The 25,639-nt window shown below is 40.9% G+C and overlaps 1 protein-coding gene across 1 annotated transcript; it reads left to right on the forward strand.

The window, feature by feature from the left end:
• The first annotated feature begins 3,800 nt into the window (after nucleotides 1-3,800).
• On the forward strand, nucleotides 3,801-5,853 carry LOC110923332 (LRR receptor-like serine/threonine-protein kinase FLS2). The gene has a single exon (XM_022167457.2). The coding sequence runs from the start codon at nucleotides 3,898-3,900 to the stop codon at nucleotides 5,647-5,649; it is 1,752 nt and encodes a 583-aa protein (XP_022023149.1). The 5' UTR covers nucleotides 3,801-3,897; the 3' UTR covers nucleotides 5,650-5,853.
• The last annotated feature ends 19,786 nt before the right edge of the window (nucleotides 5,854-25,639 follow it).

The following is a 25,639-nucleotide window of genomic DNA, read 5'->3' on the forward strand; positions in this document are numbered from 1 at the left end:
CAAAGGGTTTATGCATATTTTGATCATGACGATTAGGTTTTAAATTAAGGCTATAGTATGACTAATGGGGGTCCTGAGTCGCATAATGATTCAACGGCTGTATTTCTCTGCTATAGTACTTGTTTAAGGCTAAAATGAGTGTTAACTCCTGATCAGAGCTTATCTAATACTCATAGTAAATGATTACTCGGCTAAGTGGGAGAATGTAAGATTAAATATATTTTATGTTATATTTAATCTAGTAGCCATTATAACCATTTACATTATATGGATCAAAATATATAACAATCCTGTTAAATAATTAGTTGGTAATTGTTGATGGGCCAAATTACCCTTATTAACTAATTAGGGTTTCCTCTTGAGTGCATATATAAGGAGACTTATGTAGAGGTTATAAGGTTAAACACATAACCTAATAATCATAACATCAATATCGACCTCCATCTCCATAGCCGAACTCCCTTATTCAGTTTTCATTATCACCATCATTAGAATGCACCCTAAGGAGGAACCAGACCAAGATGACAATCATGTCAAACCTTATTGCTGCGTCTCCATCTGGATTCTCTGCTGGCCTGTACTGTTGCAATCAGGTATGTTTATATGTTTTCCATTATGTCTAAATAGAACTGATCAACAGATTATGATCTTACATTTCTCTACATGGTTGTTCAATTATTTGCAAATAGGCAACGGAATCGATCCTCTCAATTAAGTGTACAAACTTGGATCAATAGATTTGAGTCGACGAAATAATCAACTCTTTATGAATTTCAATACCAAATTAACAATAAAACTCGATAGTTTACATGAATATCACTACAAGCTTCGTATATCTTTTTGGGTAAGGCTCAGCGCTAATTTAGGATTATTGTAGGTGTCGAATAGGATATATTTGGTCATAGTTGTTACTTGGGTTGGATATCTTACGAAAGAAAGCAAAGTTCGATCGAGGAGGATAAAGCATAGAGAATTAGTTTATAGACAACTACTTGTTTTTCTAGTATCTTCTATTAGTTTTGATTGATTTTCTATTACATTACACTACAATATAATGTGAAACAATATAAAAGATATGCATGTGGGATCACAACTATTGTGTTGTGGCTATGGTGTAGCGGTCATGGGTTGACATTGAGCTTTCTGCCACTTGTGTGGGGGAGAACCCTAGGTAGTGGGCCTCCTATTTTTCTTATGTGTGTTCGTAGTTTTGAACTGATTTTAATCATCAGGTTTTCGTCCACCGTGTGTTAGGTTTTCGTTCCACCGTGTATTACGTCAGAGAGTTATGCTCGTATGGTGGTATAACGACTGTCAAGTGGCAGCCAGTGATATGGTTTTCCGGGGGAACGCCCAAGCCAGGGGCGGACCTAGAGTGATAGAAGGGGTAACCTCCGTTACCCCTTGACGCTCCAACAGTAGTGTAAATTTTGAAAAAAATTGATGTTTTTTCAATTTCGTTGCCCTTTTTATTGAAACGTTACCCCTATGCAGATCTTCTAGAACTGCCATTGGCCCAAGCCACCCGATAAGACAACATAGTCTGGCCGGAGTGGGGCAACGTGCAGATAATGGAGAACAATTAAGGATGTTATGCTAATTATGTAGTGTTGTGCTGATTATATTTTTTTGTGGTGGTTCATGCAGGTTGGTTCGATCATGGAGAGTTACTAGATCATGGATATGTTAAAAAATTCAAACTTTGATTTGAAATAAACTTGCATGGATTTATGGATATTTTAATAATTATTTTAAATTATTTATAAATAAATATGGTCAAAAGGTCTAAATTTCCCCTAAACTAATTTTTTATTTAGGGACACTTGACAAGTATGTGTTGGTTATTACGGTTCTTACAAACATAAGTGTTTGTATTTGATCTCATTCCTGTTAAAATGACAAATGATGATTTATGATTTTGGACTTTGTGTCATGTATTTTTATTTTTTTATATTTTATTTAGTCGTACATTTGCCGTACCCGTATCTAGGATTTTTGTTTTTTACCGTTCCCCGTACTCATATCGTCCCCGTACTCTAATCCCGTACCCGTTTCTGTGCTACATAGAAAAGCATTTTTCTTTCTAAGCAGACAGTTATGTTGGTTATTAGCTAAGATTAAACAAACATAATGCAATTTATATATTATAAATGGTTGTTTATTCATATAAAACTGCAAATGGATTTTGAATATAACAAAATCAGTTTAGGAGAACTGTGAGAACCGACGGTTATAAGTATTGTTTCGTATGTATACAGTATACATTTGACAGTTTTAATCATCCTTTTTTCACCATTCCTCACTATGTTGAAATGTTTATATAATTTTGTATTATTTGTTAACTACTACGCCATTGTAATTGAAAAAGAAAAAAGAAGACATAAAACATGTTTTTAATATTCTACCGTCAGTTGAGTATTTGAAAAATTACGCTCCAACGTTCTAAAAGACGAGACAGAGACTTGGAGAACTCGTGAAATTACGCCCATGTGAATCTATTCAAACTCAAGCTCCCCCTTAAGTTTTCAAACCTTTTTTTTACTTTCAGTCCCTTCCCTTTTGCTATATTTCAATTTCAACACAAAAATTGCAAAATCTACTTATGCTTCTGAGCTTATCTACAACTATTGTATGTAAAAAAAAAATAAAAAAAAACACTGTAAAATTTGAGTTTATCTACAACTATTGTATGTTAAAAAAAAATAAAACCAATGTAGACTACTCTTTTTTATATGAAAACTCCATTAACCAAGCTTATAAAGCTCACTTAATTTCATGTATAACATTTTCTTTTTTCAGGTTACACTTGATATAGAATTTAGTTTTTCCTAAGGTTGTGTAAGAATCATTAGACGCTTGTCGGCCGGTGAGGTACTAACTAGCAATTAAGCGGGATTAATAGGGATTAGTTGAGATTAATCGGATTGAGATTTTATATGTATATACACACATTTTTATGCGCAATTTGTTAAAGTAAACATGTTTTAACACCTTATTTGACCCATATTTTGAAGTAGATAAGATTATTTGCCGGAATTTATAGGTTTTTACCCCGGAATTTAGAGATTTTGGCCGGAATCACTAAACCACCACCAATTTTTTGCTAATTAGAACCGGATTTGACCACTGTTGACCGCCTAGTGATTAATTGCCTGATTAGATGAAAATTAATCGATGAACCGATGACTAGCGGTTAATCGAAGGCTAGGCGGGATTTTTACAACCATGACACTTTTTCCTTTAATACTTAGTAGTAGTATTTAATATTTATATAATTCTAAATATATAGTATTATTCAGTTTTATGTCTACGGTTTGATGTATACTTTATTAACCACTGACTAGTATCTAACATAAAGTTTTTTAACATGGTACTTCTTTAATATATTAGACCAAAAATAATTTGTGTTCAATACAACTCGGTTTACGACGAAAATTATTTGAAAATGTGAATAAAAAGAAATTGAATAATGTGTATATTAAAATCTGTCTTAACTATTACAAATTTTCAGTGAAAAACTAAATTACAACTTGAATAAAATCTGTAAAAAAAAAAGAACTTTTATATTTGAAATTTGGTGGGCTTTCTTGGTTTGAAAACAGTGGTTATAAACCAGGGTAATGTAGTTTATGCAAGGGTACACATAAAAACTAGCCCAAAGTATGAGGGTGTTAAAAGTAATTACACCAATTTGTGATCCCATATTCTTCTTGCATTGGCATGTCCTTACTGGGCTTGCTGACCCTATAAATAAGAGTGACATTCTTCACAACACTATCATATTGTTCTCCTGTCACACTTTTTAATCATCCCATTAACAGTTTCATCATTATACCTTCTAGTTCAAGTGACCAAACATACTTAAACCCCATTTCACCCTTTTCTTTACACTCTTTTATGACCTTTGAGCTCCCATTTCCCCATCAAAACCTTATTTTCTCCAAAAACCAAATCAAACCCACTTCCAAAATGATGTTTTCTACATGGGTTTTCAAAATCTTGATCATTTTCTTAGTTTGTGTCTTTGGGTCACAAGCCCAAATCTGTTCTCAAGTTGATAGGGCAGCCCTTCTTGGGTTCAAAGCAAGAATCTTGACTGACACTACTGGTATCTTGTCTTCTTGGACAGGTAAAGATTGTTGCGGAGGCGGTTGGGAGGGTATCCAATGTGATGGCACAGGGAGGGTGACCCAAGTATATTTACAAAGGTCATTTGATCAAGATAGTGCCGGTTACATGAAGGGTACCCTTTCCCCTACTTTAGGGGACTTAAAGTTCTTGGAGATTTTGGTGGTTAGTGGTATGAAGAGGCTTTCGGGTACGATCCCATCAAGTTTTTCGGGTCTTTTACGCCTCACACAACTTGGCCTAGAAGATAATTCACTTCAAGGAACAATTCCTAGTAGCTTAGGCCAACTGCCCTTACTTCAATCGCTTTCGTTAAGTGGCAACCACTTAACCGGCCCCATCCCGCCCACTTTTGGAAAGTTAAACAACCTTCTTCAGCTAAATTTAGCGAGAAACTCGCTCTCGGGCCCTCTCCCATTATCTTTAGGAAACCCGGCCCGTTTGCAGTATCTTGATTTGAGTTACAATATGTTATCAGGCCCAATTCCAGTCGTTTTGGGCCGGTATTCGAACATAAAATTTCTTGACCTTTCCAATAACCAATTCTCAGGCCCAATACCCAATTCATTGTGCAACTTGCACAAGCTTCAAGACTTGTCTTTAAGCAACAACAAGTTGACCGGTCAATTGCCACCGGAGATAGGGCGTCTAGCGTCTCTTGCCACCCTCTCTCTCAGTTCCAACCGGCTTGCTGGTCAAATCCCGACATCCGTCTCACAATTACACAACTTATGGAACCTTAATCTATCCAAAAACGCGCTTTCGGATCCTTTGCCTAATGACGCCTTGTTTAAGGGTGTCCCTTCTCTATTGTCTATAGACTTGTCTTACAACAAGTTCAATTTAGGCACCATTCCAAAGTGGATCACAAGCAGACAGCTGTCAGTTGTCAATTTGGCAGGGTGTAATCTAAAAGGGTTGTTACCAATTTTCACAAAACCAAATTCACTCATCTCTGTTGACCTTTCTGATAACCATTTCACAGGAGGGATATCAACTCTTTTTCAAAGGTTGACTAGCTTACAAAAAGTCAAACTGTCAAACAACCAACTTAGAGGCAATTTATCACAAATCACTATCCCAAATGGGCTTGCAGTACTAGACCTCCACTCAAATCAACTTTCGGGCTCACTAACGGGCCTGCTCAGGTCAGCAGGCGGGTTCTTGGAGACGGTTGACTTGTCAAACAATCGGATCACAGGGAGTGTTCCTAGTACAATCTCGAAACTTGTTCGACTTACAACATTGGATGTTTCGAGAAATTACATAACGGGTACGATTCCTCCAAGTTTGGGGAGTTTGTCAAAGTTAAGGTGGCTAGATATATCGGTTAACTCGATTGGAGGGAAAATACCAACAAGTTTGTTGGTGGTTAGACAACTAAGGCATGCTAACTTCAGAGGAAACAAGCTATGTGGAGAGATCCCACAAGGAAGACCATTAAACATCTTCCCAGCAGCTGCTTATGCACACAACCTTTGCTTATGTGGCAAGCCCCTGCCGCCATGTAAGCGGTTTTAGACCAAGTGGTTGCTCGGGTCTGGCCAGCAGGATGCTGACTCATCGTACACGCACTGTTCGACACGAGGGACCTTTTTTTAATGTTTTTACATCAAGTTTAGTGGTTTAAGCATTATATTAGATGGTGTCATCATTCCTCTAGAGCAATAACTTATGATAAAGTTGTAGTCTAATCTTTAATCTAATATGATTAATACCAAATAATTAGAATTCTCTTTTGGGTACTACTAGTTTTATAATCATAACATATTGGGTATTCTGTTCATTATCACATATTTACATACTTGTTCAGCCTTTGCTTCCTTCCTTGAGGCTGAAGAAACCCCACCATGATCATCATTTGAGCTTCTAACTTGTAAACAAAGAAATACATGCCGTAATTTCAAGTGGGCATTAATTATTATATATGAAATTCTACAGGTGGCAGAAACTGAAGTAGAGAACGGGCTACAACATCATCTCATTATATATCCACATTATTCTATTTATCTCCATTATTAAGATTAACACCTGTTTAAAAGTAAGACATTTTTTTTTGCTAGAACAATGCACCATAAAAGAGAAACAAGCAATATAAAATTTGAATTTCAATGCATTATAGAAACAAGCAAGATACTCATAAAAAGTTCTTAAAAGAAAGCTTACTTGGTCTAAGATAAAATTCAAAATAAAACTATTTCATTTTCTAAATATAAAAAAGACAAACCTGATCACATGCACAGGGTTTAGGGATGTAGGGCCAAACTTCGTCGGTGTTTTTTGTTAAATATGAAATCGATAATATTTATTCAATGCCCTATGGGGCATCTTCCATTTTATGTGATCTCCGTCTCACGTTTGGGTATCCACCACAAGATAAGCAATTTCTATTAACAATTTACCATTATAGCCTTTCATTTTCCACAAATGCTTTCTTAATGGTCACAAAAGTACAATTCTGAATGAGAGCACGTATGTATGGCTAGCAAAATGGATCGTGCCCCAAATATTTTGTGTCAATTCGTATAGGTTTATTTCTAAACAAACCTGGTTTTGTGTGTGGTCTGGATAAATGTGTAGGGAATGTATACTACATTCCGGATGTCCAAACTACTTGCTGAAGTTTGGATATGTCGAAATTCATTCATTATAAAGAACATATGAAAACAAATATAATAAATATTGACACTAAGGGGCTGTTTGGCAACTTTCTGAATGGTTAAGTGTTGAACCAATAAGACGTCTGAACCAGTAAGATGTCTGAACCATTAAGAGCCAGTATAATGCTTAACCCTTCAGAGACAAATGTCTAACCAATTCAGATTAGAGGTCTTAACCATTCAGACCCTGTATAAAACTTAACAATTCAGATGCAAATGTCTGAACCATTCAGACATCTGCTCACGAAACAAACAGTCTGAACCATTAAGTGATGAACCAGTAAGAGGTCTTAACCATTAAGAGCTTCATTAAGAGGTAAACAAACGACCCCTAAATGTCATTATGTTATTAAAATATGTATTAGCATTATATGGTAATAGAGTAAACTGCCATTTTGGTCCCTGTGGTTTGGGCACTTTTGCCATTTTAGTCCAAATCTCAAACTTTTTACATCTGGGTCCCTGTGGTTTGTATTTTGTTGCCATTTTAGTCCAAAATCCAAAAACCCTCTATTTTAACTGTTGAAAACTGATTATTTTGTCCTTTGGTGGAGGGGCATTTTGGTCATTTTTTAAATTTCATTTTTTTTCAATAAAACCCAGATCAAAATAATCATCTCTCTCTCTCTCTCTTCTCTCTCTCTCTCTCTCTATAGCACCACCACCACCGCCACCTCCTCCCTCTCTCTCTCTCTCTCTCTCTTCTCTCTCTCTATAGCACCACCACCACCGCCACTCCAAAACATCATCATCAAAACCCAGACAAGAACATCATCAAAACCCAGACATCATCAGAACATCATCAAAACCCAGATCAAGAACATCATCAAAACATCATTAAATATCATATTTGCAATAAAACCCAGATCAAGAACATCATTAAAACCTAGATTCCAATATTCCATACTTATATAACTGAACTGCCTTCGCTTTCCTTCCCGGACATCACGACCTAATCTCTGAGGAGGTGACGGAGTGTCGGAGACATTCAAGCCCTAATAAAATCCAGAATTTGTGTAATAGTTCAACCCACAAAAATTCAAAAATTCAACTATTACATATTCACAATAAAACAGAATTTTATTAGGAACTATTACATATTCATAATCCTAAATCCAGATCTTTCCCCAAATTCCTTTTCCTCATCTCCTTCATCTTCAACACACAACCACCACCTCCATCGTCACTTTCAACCACCACAACCTCCACCTCCACCGTCATGACCCCCACCGTCACCTTCACCACCCCCTGTCACTACCTATCCCCATCGCCACCACCGAATTCAAGCCCTAATAAAATTCCTGGGATTTTATCAAAAATCCTTCATCGATCAGACTGTGAAGCTTCTATACTGGCCACATTCAAGCCCTAATAACTGGATCTAAAGAAACAGAAGTCAATCGAAGCAGGTTCCACTCGAAATGAAACCTGTAGGATGCGTAGCGAGGGTTGGTTTTGAGGGTTGAGCAACTCACCGGAGATGGGGTTTGGAGGCTATTGTGGTGGTGGGGGAGATGGCTGAGATGGAGATGGAGACGATGGTGACAGTAGTGGCTACTTCTCCGATGCATCACCGCCGGTTGTACCGGAATCATCACCGGCAATTGTTGTGGCGGTGGTGTTATAGAGAGAGAGAGAGAAGAGAGAGAATCAGAGGTGTGTTTAGAGAGAGAGAGAGAGAGAGAGAGAGTTGTAGAGATTATGGGGGTTTTGGGATTTTATTATAATCTTTTTTTTAATTTTATTTATATATATATTAATGTTTAAGATGGACGATTATACCCATGCACAAAAGGACAAACGAATCAACATTCAACAGTCAAAATATGGGTTTTTTGGATTTTGGACCAAAATGGCAATAAAAGTGAAACCACAGGGTCCCAGATGTAAAAAGTTTGAGATTTGGACTAAAATGGCAAAAATGCCCAAACCACAGGGACCAAAATGGCAGTTTACTCTATGGCAATATAAACCGAACATATCTACTATGAATAATACTTATATCGATCTAATACTTTGTTACTGTCAATATGTGTAACACCCTAAGATTTATATATATATTAGATTAGAACCCCGTGTATTACACGGGTTTAATAAATATAATTTTATATACTAAATAAAAACAATATATTTTTAAAAGCCTCATTTATTACATGTATTGAGTAAATATAATTTTATATATTAAATAATAAAAAATTATATCTTTAAGAACCTCGTGTATTGTGCGGGTTGAATAAAATACTTTTATGTACCAAACAATAAAAAAGTTATATTTAAAAACAACCCTGTATATTTACGGGTGGAAGAAATATAATTTTATATACTAAATAATAGAAAAGTTATACTTAAAAAAAACTTCGTGTATTATACGGGTTTAATAAATTTAATTTTATATAGCAAATAATAAAAAATGTTATATCATTAAAAACCCTATATATTACACAGGTTATCTATTGTTAAAAAAATCTTTCTAAGTCAAAATGGATTTTTTTATTATTTTTTAAATTAGGTTAATACTATTTTCGTACCATTCATAAAACCTTATAATCACAGTAGCATCATATATAAGCACATCACATAACATACACATCACAGTTTCTATACCAAGTAGCATGTGTTCGTACATATAAGCATAGTTTCTGTACCAAGTCAAAGTCACAGTTTCATACCAAGTCAAGTTCATGTCACGAATGCACCTAAAACTAAAGCCGAGATCGAACCGAAACCGAAACCGAAACAACAAAAACTTAATTAAAAACTGCGGAGTGAGTTGTACTAACCGATTGCGTGGTGATCTTGGGACCGATTCCGCAGCAAGGGAGATAGAGAGAGATTTTTTATACTCGCAGATTAGTATACTTGCAGGTAGGGTTTGATGAGAGTTTTGGATGGTTATAAAGAAGACAACATGCTCTCACGTAATTTATAAACTAATTTGGCAGTTGGGGCGGTTTGAGGATTAGGGCCTTAAGTTCGGAAGTTTGTTTTGAGGAATCGGATCAAATAACATACATGCGCCAACAGTTGAACACAAGAGAGTTGGGACGATTTGGTCCACAAAAGGAGTTGGACCGATAATCATTAAGTGGCAATTGGGCTAGGAAATTAAGTTTTTTTTTTCTAACTCAATATACGCACCGGATTTGATGAAAGGAATTATTATCATAAATATTATTATTATTTTGGAATTCATATGAATTCTTATTAGATTTGATTAAATATTATTGATAATAAAAATTTGTATTAGATTAGATTTTTGATTTGATTAAATATTATTAATAATAAAAATTTGTATTAATTTAGATTAAATATTATTACTATTAATATTATTAATAATTTTAATCAATTAAATGAAAGAATAACAAGTGTCCCAAAACAGGTTTCTTTTATTATATAGTATAGATAAGTATATGTGTTAAAATAAACATGTGAGTATAATTGATTTATTATTTCCTACAAACCTAGTTAGAATGCAAGTGAAATATCAACTTAAAAGAGTAGACCATAACCATTTAAAAATAAGCACTCAAACATGAGGGGACCAAATTTGGGACAAGTGGGAAGATATGATATTAAAACACAGCACACACATCAGTGTGTGTGCACATCGAGCAAAGCAAGAGAAAGAGAGGGAATACCCTCACCAACCCAATATCAGTGAGTTGGAAAGGAAATCAAGGTTAAATCTTATGCATGAACCCTAATATTTGATCATTTAAGCTTATCTAACAAGAGTTAAGTCACAGATTCTAATTTGGTGAGTTTTTGTTATGATAAGATTATAAGAAAATGGTTATTCCTTAGATGTCATGGTGGTATGATGTAATTTCAGGGCCGACACGGAGGGGGTGCGGGTTGGGCGACGACTCGGGGCCTAAACCCTCCGGGGGCCCGATAATTTTTTTTTTAAAATAAAGTTACGTTATAGAACTTAGAGTACATAAGTACTGAATTGGAAAATATCTTGATGAGGTGCATGGTCTAGTGGTTCCCAAGTCACTTTATTAGCAAGCAGACATTGGGTTATAATCATAATAGCTTCATTTTTAGTTTATTTTTTTTCATTATATTTGTTACCTATGCATTAAATGCAAATGACATTATTTGACTAATTTTGTGTTACATTAAATCAAAATGGGAATCATAGTTACTTCTCAAATCAAGTTTAAAAATGATTATTTATGTTAATTTTTTAAAATATTATTCAATCTACAATTAGTTTTGTGCGTTCCATTTTTTCTATGAAAAAAGTCTTATTTTGTTTTTTTTCCTTTCATTCTGTGTATCTTCTAAATAAATTTGGATAGGTTACGATGGTTTTACATGATCGTAAATAACGAGTTTTAAAGTTACGACGTAACTATTCCGTACTTTCTAAATTTGCCATTACAACGTGTTTTCTTTCTACATTTTGTTATCCAAATGCGCATGTGATGTGCTTTTTATCCACGTTTCCATGTAAAAAAGCAGTCTGCCGCAACATGCGGGTGATTCCACAAATTTTTAATTCATTTTAATATATTTAAAACCTTTTTGTATATTTGTTTTAAAAATTTTATATATTAGAGTCCCGTATTTTATCTTCGCACAGGGTCTGCATATTTTCGAAGATTTTCGAAGACGGCCCTGTGTAATTTGATGTAGAAACCTTGTTAAGGAACAATTGTGAATGCTAAATTGTATGAATTTGAGATGTTTATGTGTTTTGAGAAAAGCTCTTATGAATCATGAAGTGGGTTTTGAAGCATAATCTTAGAAATTGAGTTTTAGTTAGAACTATGATGTAGCTAATCAACAAGTGATAGAGTGAATGGTTGTTGTTAAAGATTTATTGCCATAATTAGTATAATCAGGGATATATGTGTGTGGTAAAATGGTGTGTAATAACATGAAAAATAATAATTCTAAGCATCAATGAATGTTGCACACCAAGTGCTCGATGAAATATATTAGATGTTAATATTGATAATTCTTGAAACTTGGCTATATTCATGCTTAGAATGTGAGAAATTGTTGTAGGTGATAAAATGTATTCATAAGAACTAAGAATGAATGTGTTAGTGTAGGTGTGAAAGAAGAAGGTTCGAGCAACAAGAAGTTTCAAGGTTCACAAGATCGAGGTATGTTATTTTTGTCTACAAGTTAAATTTACTTGTTGTAATGTTATGAACGAGTTAAACCAACTAAGAATGATGATGTAAAAGGATGGTTAAAATGTTGACCCATTATGAACGGGTCAAATGAACTAAGAATGATGATGTAAAAAGAACGGTCAAGTTTTGACCCGTTATGAACGAGCCAAACAAACTACGAATGGTGATGTAAAAGCAGGGTAGTCTCTGAAAATGTTCAAAAATCTTTTGACCCTGTGCAAACAGAAAATACGGGCCCTTAAATATAACTTTTTAAAAAAGAATATATATATATATATAAAAATTAAATATATGAAAATGATTTAATGTCATTTGAATCAACATCAATCATTTAATGTAACTTGACAAAATTAGACAATTAATGTTATTTGCATTTAATAAATAGATAAGAAACAAAAAGAAAAACAAAAGGGAGGACGCCGGAATTATAACTCGTGTCTTCATATTATTAAAGTGACCAGGGCCGTCTCTGAGAATCCAACAACCTTCTAGAGGCATGTGCAAGTAGAGAAGAAGGGGCCCTATTTATAAACTTATAAAAAAATAAATAATATGACAATATATATAGTCCCCTAAATAAACCAAAACTAAACATATTTAAGATCTTAGTGCATTATAATATGCTTTTTAGACAAGAAGTTACTAAGTTAATATTGTATATATAAAACTTAAAAGTATATTACAAATCTAGTTATATAAAACATCTAAAAGAGAACAATTATGTGTTTAACTAAAAATCGTGGGTGACATTTACTGAAGGAAATTAAAAATAAGAGGCATATAGAAAATAAAAAATAAAAGAACGCTATTGGGATAACTAAAAACAATGGGTGACATTTTTAAAGGGAATAAAAATAAGAGGCATAAAGAAAAAAAAAACAAAATAAAAGAAAGTTGTTGGGAAATAGAAAAGGGATTAAAACCTAAAGAATGGGCTGATGAAAACCAAAAAACAAGTAGACAAGAACTTAAGCTGAAAAACAGAAGAACCGAGTAACGAACATGTTTCGAACTTAGGTTTCTTGTGTGCAATAATTGTGGTAGACCACCAGACCATTAATCCATTGGTATTTAAAATCCTGCTCAAAAACTGTATATACACACAATATATATAAAATTAAAATTATGGGCCCCTTGAGAGTGTGGGCCCTGTTCGATGGCCCACTCTGCACCTGGCCCAAGCCGGCCCTGTGTAAAAGAATGGGTATAATGTTGACCCATCGAACGGGTCAAATGAACTAAGAATGATGGGGTATAATGATGGCCAAGTCTTAACCAGTTATGAACGGGTCAAACAAACTAAGAATGATAATGTAAAAGAATGGTTAAAGTGTTTACCTGACATGAACAGGTCAAACAAAGTTAACGTTTGAGAGACTTTAGAAAGAACATAGTATGAAAGCGAAATGATAGGATGGTTATCACGTTTGTTGGAAGTTAGAGTTTTATGTTTTATGCACTTGATAATTAATCATTTTGTTGTGGTTTAGGTAAATCTTCGCTTTAGATGGATCCACGAGCTCGTAATGAACACACACTCACACTCCCCGCCCTCAAGCGCTTCCGGACTAAATCTTGCAAACGGGTCAAAAACTTTTGGTTGTTGATCTTCTTAAAAGTTGTCTCGTTTTCTTGGTGTAAACATGTTCGAACTAGTGTTTTGAATTGTAATTAATGGTAGTTAGTTGGCACGACCGTGTTTAAACCTTGGTTCGCCAACTTGGTTAAATTTTTTTGTGATTCCAAGTATTGTACAAATGCAAATATTTTAGTACGGTATTCAAGTTTTGTCACACTTAAAATAATCATTTTGATCTAATAAGAATGGGGCATTTCAATATGTTTGATAAATGTTATATTGTGCTATATTTTTTCTCATCGTCGTATTTGACCAAGTTAAAGACTAACGTGGTTAATTCACAATGAGGCTTTGCAACAACTTCAAACCCTTTTTTTAAAGGCCACTTTTATTAAAAGGGTTAATGGATTTAAACACCCCTAACTATTGCCATTTGACCGCTGGTACTCTCAACTTTGACTTTGGCTCCCACTACTCCCAACTTAACACATTGTTTGTCATGGCACCCCGTCGTTAAATAAACACCAACTGGGTTAGGAAAATTAGCCTACGTGTCATATTAATCTGACGTGGCATGTATGACGTGTAATGTAAACCTGATGATGTGGAAATGGATCTTTTATACACCTTAACACCTTAAAAAAACCAGTTCACCACCGCTCAAAGCCACTGCAACCACCGCTCACCACCACAACCACCACCATTCACTGTTCACCACCACTACTACCACTACAACAGCCATAAAACCACCACCATTGGATACGATAATCCATTTAAGCAATGTAATTAAACAATTGTAACTCAAAATAGAGACACTTAAGCAAAAGAAATAAAGGAAATCAATTCATAAATCAATTTCAAATCATTAAATTAAGTGTAGAAGATTCTGCCATATGATAGATTTTCACGCAATTTGAATTGTGTATATATCAAGACAAATCAAAAGAGATAAACATTGACCAAGGATCCTGAAGGGGTATGGTCCCAAAAAGTCGCGCAAACCTCAGATCAGGTTGCGCGTGAGGCCATACTCCTTAACACAACAACTTGTTAACAACAACCTCGCGCGACCTACATCGCACTACAATTTATCCCGCGCGAGGGAATGCACACAACAAACCCAGATATCAGCACTTAGCATAAAACAATGGAAGAAATGAGCCACTCAGTAGGGAAGCGCGCGGCTACCTACAGTGGTACATAAGGTACAAGTGGCAGTAAAAGGAGCCAATGAGCGTCTACCAGGCTCTAGTCAATCGTGCGCCACGATCGCCTGACGAGAAGTACACAAGGACGCCTACATGGCACCAATCAGAGAACGGAGACAACTGTCCCACGATCTCCACTCGTCTGCTGATGACAGAAGGACAACAAGGCCGACAACAATGACACGTGGCTCCAATCAAGGTGCGCCAGCACCAACGAGCATCTAGAAGCCACTAAGCGGTCGACGCCAGTGAGACAAAGAGCATATCCGTTTTGTTGTCCGCTTCTGGCCCAAGGCCCATCAGCCCATAACCCCTCACACCTCTCCGGCTATAAATAGAGACCTCATCCCACAGGTTAAACATTCTATTCTCTCGGCTCTTACTCTTTACACTTAATTACTCTCAAAGCAGTCACTTATTCTCACGCCGGAGCTTGGTTAAGAGGGAAACCCCCACATTCCCCTCTTAACGAGTTAATGGTGTTCTGTTTTGCAGGATAAATCACCAAGTCGGAGCTCAAATATCCTTAAGAAGATTAACCCTCATGAAAGGAACATAAACCAATCTAATTAACTCCCTAATTAGATCACTGTTTCTTCATTGGCGCCCACCGATTTTTTCTATAACCACCCTCATCTTCTTTTATTTGAGCTTTTGACATCTTTTTCTTCCTTTGACTATGACTGGTCAAGGAATCATCCCAGAGTTCGGTTTCGGAACCAACTCTAACACGGCGTTGGGCGAAGGAATCCAGAACTTCCAAGCCCAACAAATCGAAGAAATCGGCGAAGTTGAAATCAACAATGCTGGGGGTCCGCGCGGGAGCTTCACCCGCATCACCCAAGTGGTCACCCCAGGGAACGGAGAAGGACCTTCGAACACAGCGCCACCTCAAAATGTATCTGCATTACTTGGCTTACCAGAAGGCGAAACCCCAGCCTCGTGGTATGCCAAGAACATCGCCACTATCAATGCAGCATACCAATCGCTCATCGCGCAGCAAGCAGTTTTGACGGCAGAACCGTCCTTGGTCACCCCTCAGAGTCAGGGGGTGCGCCAAATGCCCCCACCAGCCAATATACAAGGCAGAACCAACAGGCCTCCCCCTACAAGACGTTTAAGCGTACAAGACACGCGCGATACAAGAGGGGAAACGGATAGTTACTATGAATATCCGTCGAACCTTCAACGAGGCCCTGTTCACAGCCGGCTCACGCCGCGCAACATGAACAATGAATGGGAAGAAACAGACCCATATGATCCCACATGGGAAGGTGACGAAGAATCGTCATCTTTAATCGTTTACCAAAAAACCATGAGTACTACAAGCCAAGACAACACATTGGCTACACAGAAGAAGCTGAAAGAGATTTCCGCCTGGCATACAGACCAGCGGAAGCTGCGGAACACTCCAAGTTTATCCCGAAAATTGCACTCGCGCCGCTTTCACGAGAGAAGCTACCCCCAACTGTTGGGAAATTCAATGGGTTGACTGACCCAGACGATCACGTCAGAACATTCACGAGTGTGGGCTGCATGGGAGGTTGGAACATGCCCATGTGGTGCCACCTATTCATTCAAACTCTTACCGGAGCGGCTCGCGCCTGGTTTGACAGCCTTCCGCCCGGGAAGATTAAATCATGGACAGATTTCAAGACGCAGTTCTTAAGCTACTTTAGCCAACAACGTCGCTACCAACGTGACACAGCCGAAGTAGAAGATATTTGGCGAAGAGATGGTGAAGGTCTGGAGGACTTCATCACGCGTTTTAACAAAGAGTGTCTGGAAATAGGCGGCGTCAGTGAGCAACTCATGCGCTGTCACTTCAAAAAGGCTATACGCTGCGATAGTCTCATTAGAACCATCACAGGCAAAGATGGAATGCCGAAGGAGTGGGATAAACTAATGGAAGCCGCAAAAATCGTAGCGCAAACTGAGGAGTCCCTTGCTGGTGGAAAGGGCTACTACCCAGAAGATCGATTTTCAAGAGGAAGTACGCGCGATAACAACAACAAGCGTAACAAATATAAGAGTCATGATTGGAAGTCTGAGAGACCAAGAGGCCGTGACGACAGGCCACGCTACAGAGAAGATGCGCGAGAAACGATTGACCGAATCGGTTACAAGAAGGCGGTCAGGGACGACAATCGTGACAAACACTGGACTCCGCTCACAAAAACTCCAAAGGAGGTATTGATGACGGAGAATGTCGATTTCAAGGCGCCAAGGCCAATGACAAACAAGAAAGGGCAAGACCCTAACTTGTACTACGATTTTCACAAAGATTTAGGGCACCTGACCGACGACTGTTACAGCTTGCGCCAAGAAATCGAGAGAGCGCTCAAAAGCGGCAAGCTAAGCCATTTAGTGAAGAATGTACGCAAGGAAACCCGTCAACTCCAGCGCCATGATGAAGGTAACCACAAAAAGGTCCGACGACTAGAGACTCACATGGTCAACGGACCCAGGTACAGCGCGAAAGAGAAAGGCAAACGCCCTTATGAACCTTCTTGGCAAGAGCAGCAAGTTATATTTCCAGTAGTGCGCGGCGGACCTCGCGCCACACGTCCTGTGGTCATCACTGGCATAATCGGGCACTATGAAACTGACTACATATTCATAGACCCGGGAAGTACTGCCGACATCATTTACGAACAGTGTTTCAATCAGTTGGATGAAGAGGATAAAGCGCGACTCGAACCTGTCGATTATCCTTTGTCTGGATTTTGCAACGAGATGGTTTTTCCTCTCGGACAGATCAGTTTCCCCGTCACGCTCTCTGACGGGAAACACTCAAGAACAACAAATGTGAACTTCATGGTAATGCCAGTAAAATCAAGGCATGATGTGCTTCTTGGGAGGGAAACACAAGGCGAGCTAAACATGGTGACTTCAACGCCTCATTCTGCGATAGGTTTCCCAACCAAGACAGGAGTAGCAATCATATATGCCAAGAAAGAAGTAATGTCAACTGAAGAGCTGCGCCCAACAAAGGCGGCGAAGGTCTCCACGACCGAGCCGGAGAAATGGGTCTTAAACCGAAAATACCCCGAGCAGACTGTGACAATTGGCCACGCCATTTCGTCAGACATCAGAACACGTCTAAAGCAACTGCTGTTTCGAAACATGGATATATTTGCCTGGACACCGGCAGACATGACCGGTGTCCCGCGCAACATCACCGAGCATTGCTTAAACACGTACCCATCTGTCGAGCCAAAGGTCCAAAGAAGGCGCAGCCTAGGGGCAGACAAGACAAAAGCAATGAACGAGCAGGTTTGTGAGCTGCTCAAAGCCGGGATCCTGCGAGAGGTAAGATATCAGAGTTGGGTGGCGAACCCCGTGATGGTCGAAAAATCAAATGGCGGATGGCGCATGTGCGTAGACTACACTGATCTCAACAAGGCATGCCCAAAGGATTGTTATTCCTTGCCTGAGATCGATAAAAAAATAGATTCTCTCGCGCCATACCGGTGGAAGTGCTTTTTGGATTGCTACAAAGGATACCATCAAGTGCAGATGAAGCTAGAAGATGAAGACAAGACAGCGTTCAGAACGGATCTTGGAATCTTCTGCTACACAAAAATGCCTTTTGGCCTGAAGAATGCAGGCGCGACATATCAACGCTTGATGGACAAGACCTTCGCAGGTGACATCGGAAAGCATATTGAGGTTTATATCGATGATCTAGTGGTTAAAAGTCCTGTGGAAGACCAAATGTTGAAAGACATCGAGAAAACGTTCAACTCATTGCGCAGCGTAAATATGAAGCTAAATCCAGCCAAGTGTTCCTTTGGCATGGAAGAGGGGAAGTTTCTAGGCTTCATTGTCACAAACGGCGGTTTCAAGGTGAATCCAGAGAAAGTACAAGCTATTGAGCGAATGCCCTCACCGAGAAACATCAAGGAAATGCAACGACTAGCCGGCCGGCTGGCCGCGCTTAATCGTTTTCTCTCCAATCACGCCGCAAAGTCGTATCCCTTCATTAGCACGTTGCGCAATTGTGTGAAGAAGCAAGAGTTCAAATGGACCACGGAAGCCGAAACAGCTTTTCAACAAATGAAAGCGTGTCTGATCGAACTCCCTACCCTGACTGCACCATTTGAGAAGGAGCCCCTCGTACTGTACTTGTCCTCCTCGGATAAGGCAGTAGGGTCAGTATTATTGGTCGATAGAAACGGGGTACAAACTCCGATCTACTATGTCAGCAGGGTACTCACTGACCCAGAAACAAGATATTCCACAATGGAAAAGCTGGTTCTTGCACTGCTACACGCCTCCCGAAGGTTGCGCCGATACTTCACAGGCCATGTGATAACTGTGCTTACAAATTTCCACATTGGCACCATACTACAGAAGCCTGAGACATCAGGCAGGTTGGCAAAAAGGGCCATTGAACTGGGCGGCCACAACATTTTGTACAGACCGCGCCCGGCCATTAAGGGACAGGTCCTCGCCGACTTCATCACAGAAGTGCCGGCTGATAAAATCAAGGAATGCGAGATGATAGAGACTCCCAAGGAAAATACAACAGAGGAGACTTGGATGCTTTACACCGACGGGGCATCAAATGAAGATGGCGCGGGAGCAGGTTTACGCCTGGTGAGCCCAGAAAAGCACGAGTTTACTTACGCCATTAAGTTGGACTTCAAAAACACCAACAACGAGGCTGAGTACGAAGCATTTCTGGCAGGCTTACGCCTCGCCATCAAGATGGGAGCAAGAAACTTGCGCGCACATGTTGACTCACTCCTGATAGCCAGTCAAGTAAACGGCATATACGACGCCAAGGGAGAAGTCATGGCTCTATATCTGGAACAAGCGAAAGAATTGCTCCAACAATTCGAAACTCACGAGGTTATACATATCAATCGCTCAGAAAACAAGCCTGCCGATGCCTTGAGCAAGCTTGCCTCGACTTCCTTTCAACATCTCGCCAAGGACGTAAGGATAGAGGTACTCAAGAATCCATCGGTATTACTGCGACAAGTCAACGTGATCGAAACAGGGCAACCATCGTGGATGACTCCAATCATCCAATACTTGCAAGAAGGGGTGCTCCCTGAAAACAAAGCGGAAGCAAGAAAGATCCAAAACAAAGCCCTACAATACGAAATGAACGGCGGTATCTTGTACCGAAAATCCTTCCTAGGGCCACTACTGCGCTGTGTGGACCCCCAGGATGCGAATTATCTGATAAGGGAAATCCACGAAGGGATTTACGGCATCCACTCCGGACCACGGATGGTTGTCGCGAAGATCATGAGCGCCGGTTACTACTGGCCTGGTATGCATGTTGACGCAATGAAGGAGATCCGCAAATGTGACTCTTGCCAGAGGCACTCTCCAAAAACGCTGCGCCCTAAAAATGATCTTATCCCCGTATCCACCGCATGGCCCTTTCAGCAATGGGGAATTGACATGGTGGGACCCTTCCCGGATGCTCCCGGCGCCGTAAAGTTCATCATAGTAGCTGTCGACTACTTCACGAAGTGGGTAGAAGCCAAAGCCCTTGCATCCACCACAGCTATGATTGTGCGCAAATTCATATGGGAGCACATCATATGCAGATTTGGCCTCCCGCTCAAGATCGTGACTGACAATGGCACCAACTTTGCTTCGGACGATCTTAAGAAATGGATGAAGGAGATGAACATCGAACACACTTTCACATCCGTTGCGCACCCACAAGGCAACGGACAAGTGGAAAGTGTGAACAAATGCATCGTCGAAGGGATAAAGGCCAGATTAGGAACAAGGCGGCGCGGATGGGTTGATGAGCTCCCAAGCATTTTATGGGCTCATCGGACCATGCCAAAGACGAGTACCGGTGAGACCCCTTTCAGCCTGGTCTATGGCTCGGAGGCGGTTATCCCGGCGGAGATTGGCCTACCCTCACCACGTATGACAGCGGTCAACTCAATTGACAATGAAGCAGAAAGGCGTCTAGACTTGGACCTGTTAGAAGAAAGACGCGAAATCGCGAGAATCAGAGAGGCCAAATACAAAACCCAGCTGGAAAGGTACTACAACACAAGGGTTCGCATTTGTACCTTCAACCCAGGGGAATACGTCTTTCGCGACAATGAGGCATCAAATGCGGAACGTCCAGGGAAATTGGCACCTAAATGGGAAGGCCCATATCTGATTCATGAGGTCCTGGGCAAAGGGGCCTACAAATTGCGCACCCTAGATGGCCACATCTTACCAAGAACTTGGAATGCGCAACAATTGCGCAAATGTTACATGTAATCTATTTCGGCCTTGCGCCATCTTTCAATTCACTACGCCGGCTACAAGCCATTAGCAATTATGTATGAAGGCCTAAGCGCCCATTTCTGACTTGAATGAAAGCATACGACATGTTTTTCTGTTACATTTTTTCGTTACAAATGCATGCTAAACTTTTGATTAGCGCGAAAACACTCCAGCATTTCAGGGTTGTTCAAACCACCTCCAAGGTCCTCCGCGAACAAAGCGCGAGACCGGGTGGATGCCTTAATACTTAAAAAACGCTTCCATTTATTCGAGCTAATTTAACATAAAGTTTTTATAGCAATGCAATAATTGCAACGGAAAAAACCAAAATGTTTCATTTCATTTAAAACTTGCGCAAATGCGCAGCATTGTACATAGAGTGTCCGAAGAAATTACAAAGGCACAAATGCCTATCAACCACCTATTCAACAAACTATCCTATTCATCGCGGCGATCATCACCATCATCTCCGTCATCTTCACCATCATCATCGTTGCCATCATCATCACCATTGCCATCATCATCACCAGCTGGCTCTTCGTCGGACAACTCGACGGTAACTGGTGGATCGAGGACTGCCTTAAGACGCTGGCACCAGTCGTCTTTCTTCAACGATTCAACAACCAACTCCATGATAGGCAAGGAAAGGTTGTCATAGGAGTTTTCAGCACTTGCCAGTGCAGCATCAGCATGTTCCGTCACTGAGCAATGACTTATGTCAAATTCCTGCCCAAGCATCTGCTCAACGTGATCGGCACACTCCAGGTAGCCTCCCCGATGACCCACCGCGCGCGCCGCATCTGTCAGAGCCGCTACGGCGCGGTCTAGCTCGCCCGCATTCAGGATGGAGTTGGTAACCTTCACAAAAAACAAAAAGCATTAAAGATAAAACTCTCAACAAAAAAAAAGCATAAGACAAAGGCACTTACCAGCACTACTCCACGAGTGCGCATCCATTCAGCTTCTGAGACAAGCGTATCGACGATGCCTTGAGCCTCGGAGTAGTTGGTTTGGGCCACATTCAGCGCAGCAGTGCTCACAGCACGCGCCTCCTCAGCCGTAGCAGCCTTAACCCTCTCGGCTTCCAGGTCGATCTCCAACGACTCGCATCTGTCAATTTGCTCGTTTAAGCGACGTTTGAGCTCCGCAATCTCAGCGTCCTTGGCGTGGAGATCTCTGTCCTTGCTGGACAGCTGTAGTTTGACCTCAGACAATTCAACCTGAAGGCCGACAAAACAACTTAGGCCGATGTATTAACAAAATACCAAGTATAAAGGAAAACAAAATAGACTAACCTCCACCTGCTGTTTGGCAGCCTTCTCTCCCTGCGCCTCCTCTACCTTCGAGGTCAAGTCAGCAACTTTAGCCTCAAGATCAACTATCTTCTGTCGAGCCGCATAGGCGCGCTCGTTGTCTTGGGCACAAATACGTTTAAAATCGGCCTTCTCCTTGGCCAGTTGCTCTTCAACATTGTGGAGTTTTTTCTGCAGCCCCTCGCGGCCCCACTCTTCAGCCTTCTTGTCAGCCTCAAACTTGGCCCTCTCCTCACCAAACGCGGCTTTAGATTTTTCAAATTCAGCAATACGTTTCAGCATACGCTCGCGATAAGCCTCCCAGTCGGCGCGCTCCCTAACCATCGTTCGCCATTCGCGAACTATTTGATGGTTGGCAGCACGAGCGTTGGCCTCGCCAAGGATATAAGTACGATACAACATTTCGTGAGGTTTCGCCCTTTGCCGATTGACTTCAGCAGGTGTAAAGGAGTTCAAGAACCACTCGCGCGCAGGGCTGAACTCAATGAAGGTATCTTTCTGTTTTAAACTCCAGGGGGCTTGATGAGGAGCGTCACCACGTTCTTCTTCATTGTAAGTCTTGTAGTAAATATCCCCAACGGTGTCCTTCGCACCTATCACATTGGAGTTATAACCCCCAGCTCCACCAGAGCTCGCGCCGCTTGAGGAGAAGCGGCTGGAACCCTTGGAAGTAATAACAGGACCGGTGTGGGTTTGTTTGGTGACCTCAGGACCTGGAGATTTAAGAGGCTGATCCATAGCCTTTTTCGCTGTTAGCTCCTTCTCTAAGGCCTGCTTCCTCGCCACTTCAGCCAACCTCTCCTGTTCCGCCCTCTGCTTCCTCTCCTCCTCCTCTTTTCTCTTTCTCTCCTCTTTCTTCTTCCTCTCTTCTTCTTTCTTTTTCTTCTCTTCCGCAACTCTCTTCTTCTCCTCCTCTCTCTTCCGATCCTCCTCCACCTTTCGCTGCGCCTCAGCAGCCTTCGCGGCATCCTGAGCAGCAGTGTCAGTGGACTTGACGGTAATCTTGGGCCTTTTCGCCGCAGCCTCACTGAATGTGACACCCTTCTCAGGGGTCTTCTTCTTGATTTCTGAAAAATAAAGCAAGTGCATTTGAGTAAAGAGAAAAGTATTAAGAAGAGAAGCGAAGAACTTACCAGGAGAAAATTTGTATAACGAGCGCAGCTTGCTCGTTTTCCCAACCACGGGAATCACAACAGATGTAGGGGCGGAAGCCACACCAGTCGTGGCTTCGCTCCTACCCCTCTTCCGCCCAATAAGATGGGCACCAGCATCTTCCTCTTCTACTTCTTCATCTTCTGGGAAAGACGGAGTCGCGCCAGCTTCAGGGTTGCGAGAACCCGCGCTCCCAGAACTCTTAGACCCACCAGCACCGGTCTTCCCCTTAGCTGCATGTGATAAACCTTCATATGAGTCACTGATTATCACATAGTCGTCTAAGTCACGTTGACGAAGGCGAAGAGTACCTTTGACAGCAGCAGATGTTGCGCGACTAGGGCCAGTGCCCTTACTGGTCACCTCAGGCTCCACCTTCTTCTTCCTCTTCACCGGTTTCTTCTTCTTCTCCTCGGGGTCAATCCCCAGGTCGCGCAACACACCTGCAAAGATTTTAGACCAAGAGCTTAGCTCGCCGCTGGAAGAACCTACGGACTCCTCGCTGGAAAGATAGAAAGTCTCTTTCCCAGCGAGAGTCACAGAGCGCAATGGACGAGGTTTAGGGTATTGCGCACCTTCAGTAGCGGTCGGCAGTGAGGCGAAAGCATCAGCAGCAGGAAACATGAAGTTTCCTTTAATCTGGTCATACCAGCTTTCCTCGTCATCGCGCAATGGGCGAACGCCCATGGAGCCACCAAAGGTAGAGAAGGCAGCTTGGTAGAGTTGCGCTTCTACAAATGGAGATAAGTAAGTGACAATTACAGAAATCCTACTTAAAAAAAAAGACAACAAAGAAGACACTAACCTTGATCGCCGATCTTCAAAACCGGAACCTCCCTGCTGCTAGGTAACCACTGGTCACTCATCTTAGCAGCAACTAACACATTTTCCCCAAACACCCGATTTGGGGTTGGGGTTAGCTGCTGGTACCACCGAGCAGTTTTTGGGATGGGAAGATCTTCCTTCGGTATGGCCTCGGTCCAGTCCCTAAAGGGCATGGCAATCGGCAAGACTTCTTCCCTGATGAAGAAGAACTTGGGTTTCCAGTCGTGGAAACTCTTAGGAGGATTCAACAAGATCTTCTTTGTCGCGCCCCGGCTTGCAAACGAGAAGAACCCCATCGTTCTCTGCAACTGGTAGAAAGCACGAAACTTATCTACCGATGGCTCGACGCCATGGGAATGGCACAAAAATTCAAAGTGTCGTACCCTCACCATCCCGGGAGGGCTCATCTGAGATATATGGAAATTGTAGTAAGAAAGGATACTGCCTAGGAAGTTGGTCGCCGGCAGTTGGAAATTACCCTGAAGAAAGAAGTCTTCATACAGGGTAATGTAACCGGGTGGTGCATCAGCCGCGGTCTGGCCCTGAGCCGGATACCGGGCATCCCACTCCGGTGGGAATCTGAAACTACGAACAATCTGTTCGAAGAGACCCAAGTCCCATTTAAGGACAGGAACTGGTCCTTCCTCACTAACAGGAGCCTCTTGGTGTTCTTCACTCATCTTTTTAGGAAGATCTGGAAAAAAGCTTGAAGAAAAGTTTGAAGATTTGAAGAAATCTTGAAGAGACGAAGAACACTTTGAAGATTCAAAGAGTTTTTGAGAGAAAAGTGGAGAAGAAACGAAGAGAAGTGAGAATCTCTCACCTTCTCTTCGGATATATATACCCATCGCATTTAATGCGATGGGTAACCGTGCCGCGTTCGCCGCTAGGTTAACCAACAGGAGGTTGCCACGTCAAGCGGGAAACCAGGGGTGACGGTTACCACGCGCGCGTGGGCCTCACTCTCCTGACATGAAGTGCAACCGCCGCAGGCGGCATGATGACACCCGTGCCAGGGGTCAACTCAAACGTCGCTCTCAGCGACTTATCTCACCAACCTGTCAGAAGTTCAAATTTCGAAGTTTCCCGCCATAAAACGTGCAAGTAACTTCATGAAGAAGTCACATGATCCGCGCCAGATATACGTAAACTACTATAACCTCGCGCGCCTAAAAGGCCAAACAATAAATTACTCAACACCTGCCTAGTACCTGCGCATTTAAAACGACAGTTTTCAACGTACGCCGTACAAGTCAGGATCAAAAGAACCATTTCCCCTTCTCTTATTTTTTATCAAGTCCAGAGCTCCAACCACTTGCGTTGCGCATGGTGCAGCACTGGACTGGGGGGGACTTGAAGGGGT

Source organism: Helianthus annuus, chromosome 17 (assembly GCF_002127325.2).
Source record: "Helianthus annuus cultivar XRQ/B chromosome 17, HanXRQr2.0-SUNRISE, whole genome shotgun sequence".
NCBI lineage: Eukaryota > Viridiplantae > Streptophyta > Magnoliopsida > Asterales > Asteraceae > Helianthus > Helianthus annuus.

What these genes read in the sequence shown, in the direction of transcription:
- LOC110923332 (XM_022167457.2), top strand. Translation starts at nt 3,898, where the DNA reads ATGACCTTTGAGCTCCCATTTCCCCATCAAAACCTTATTTTCTCCAAA.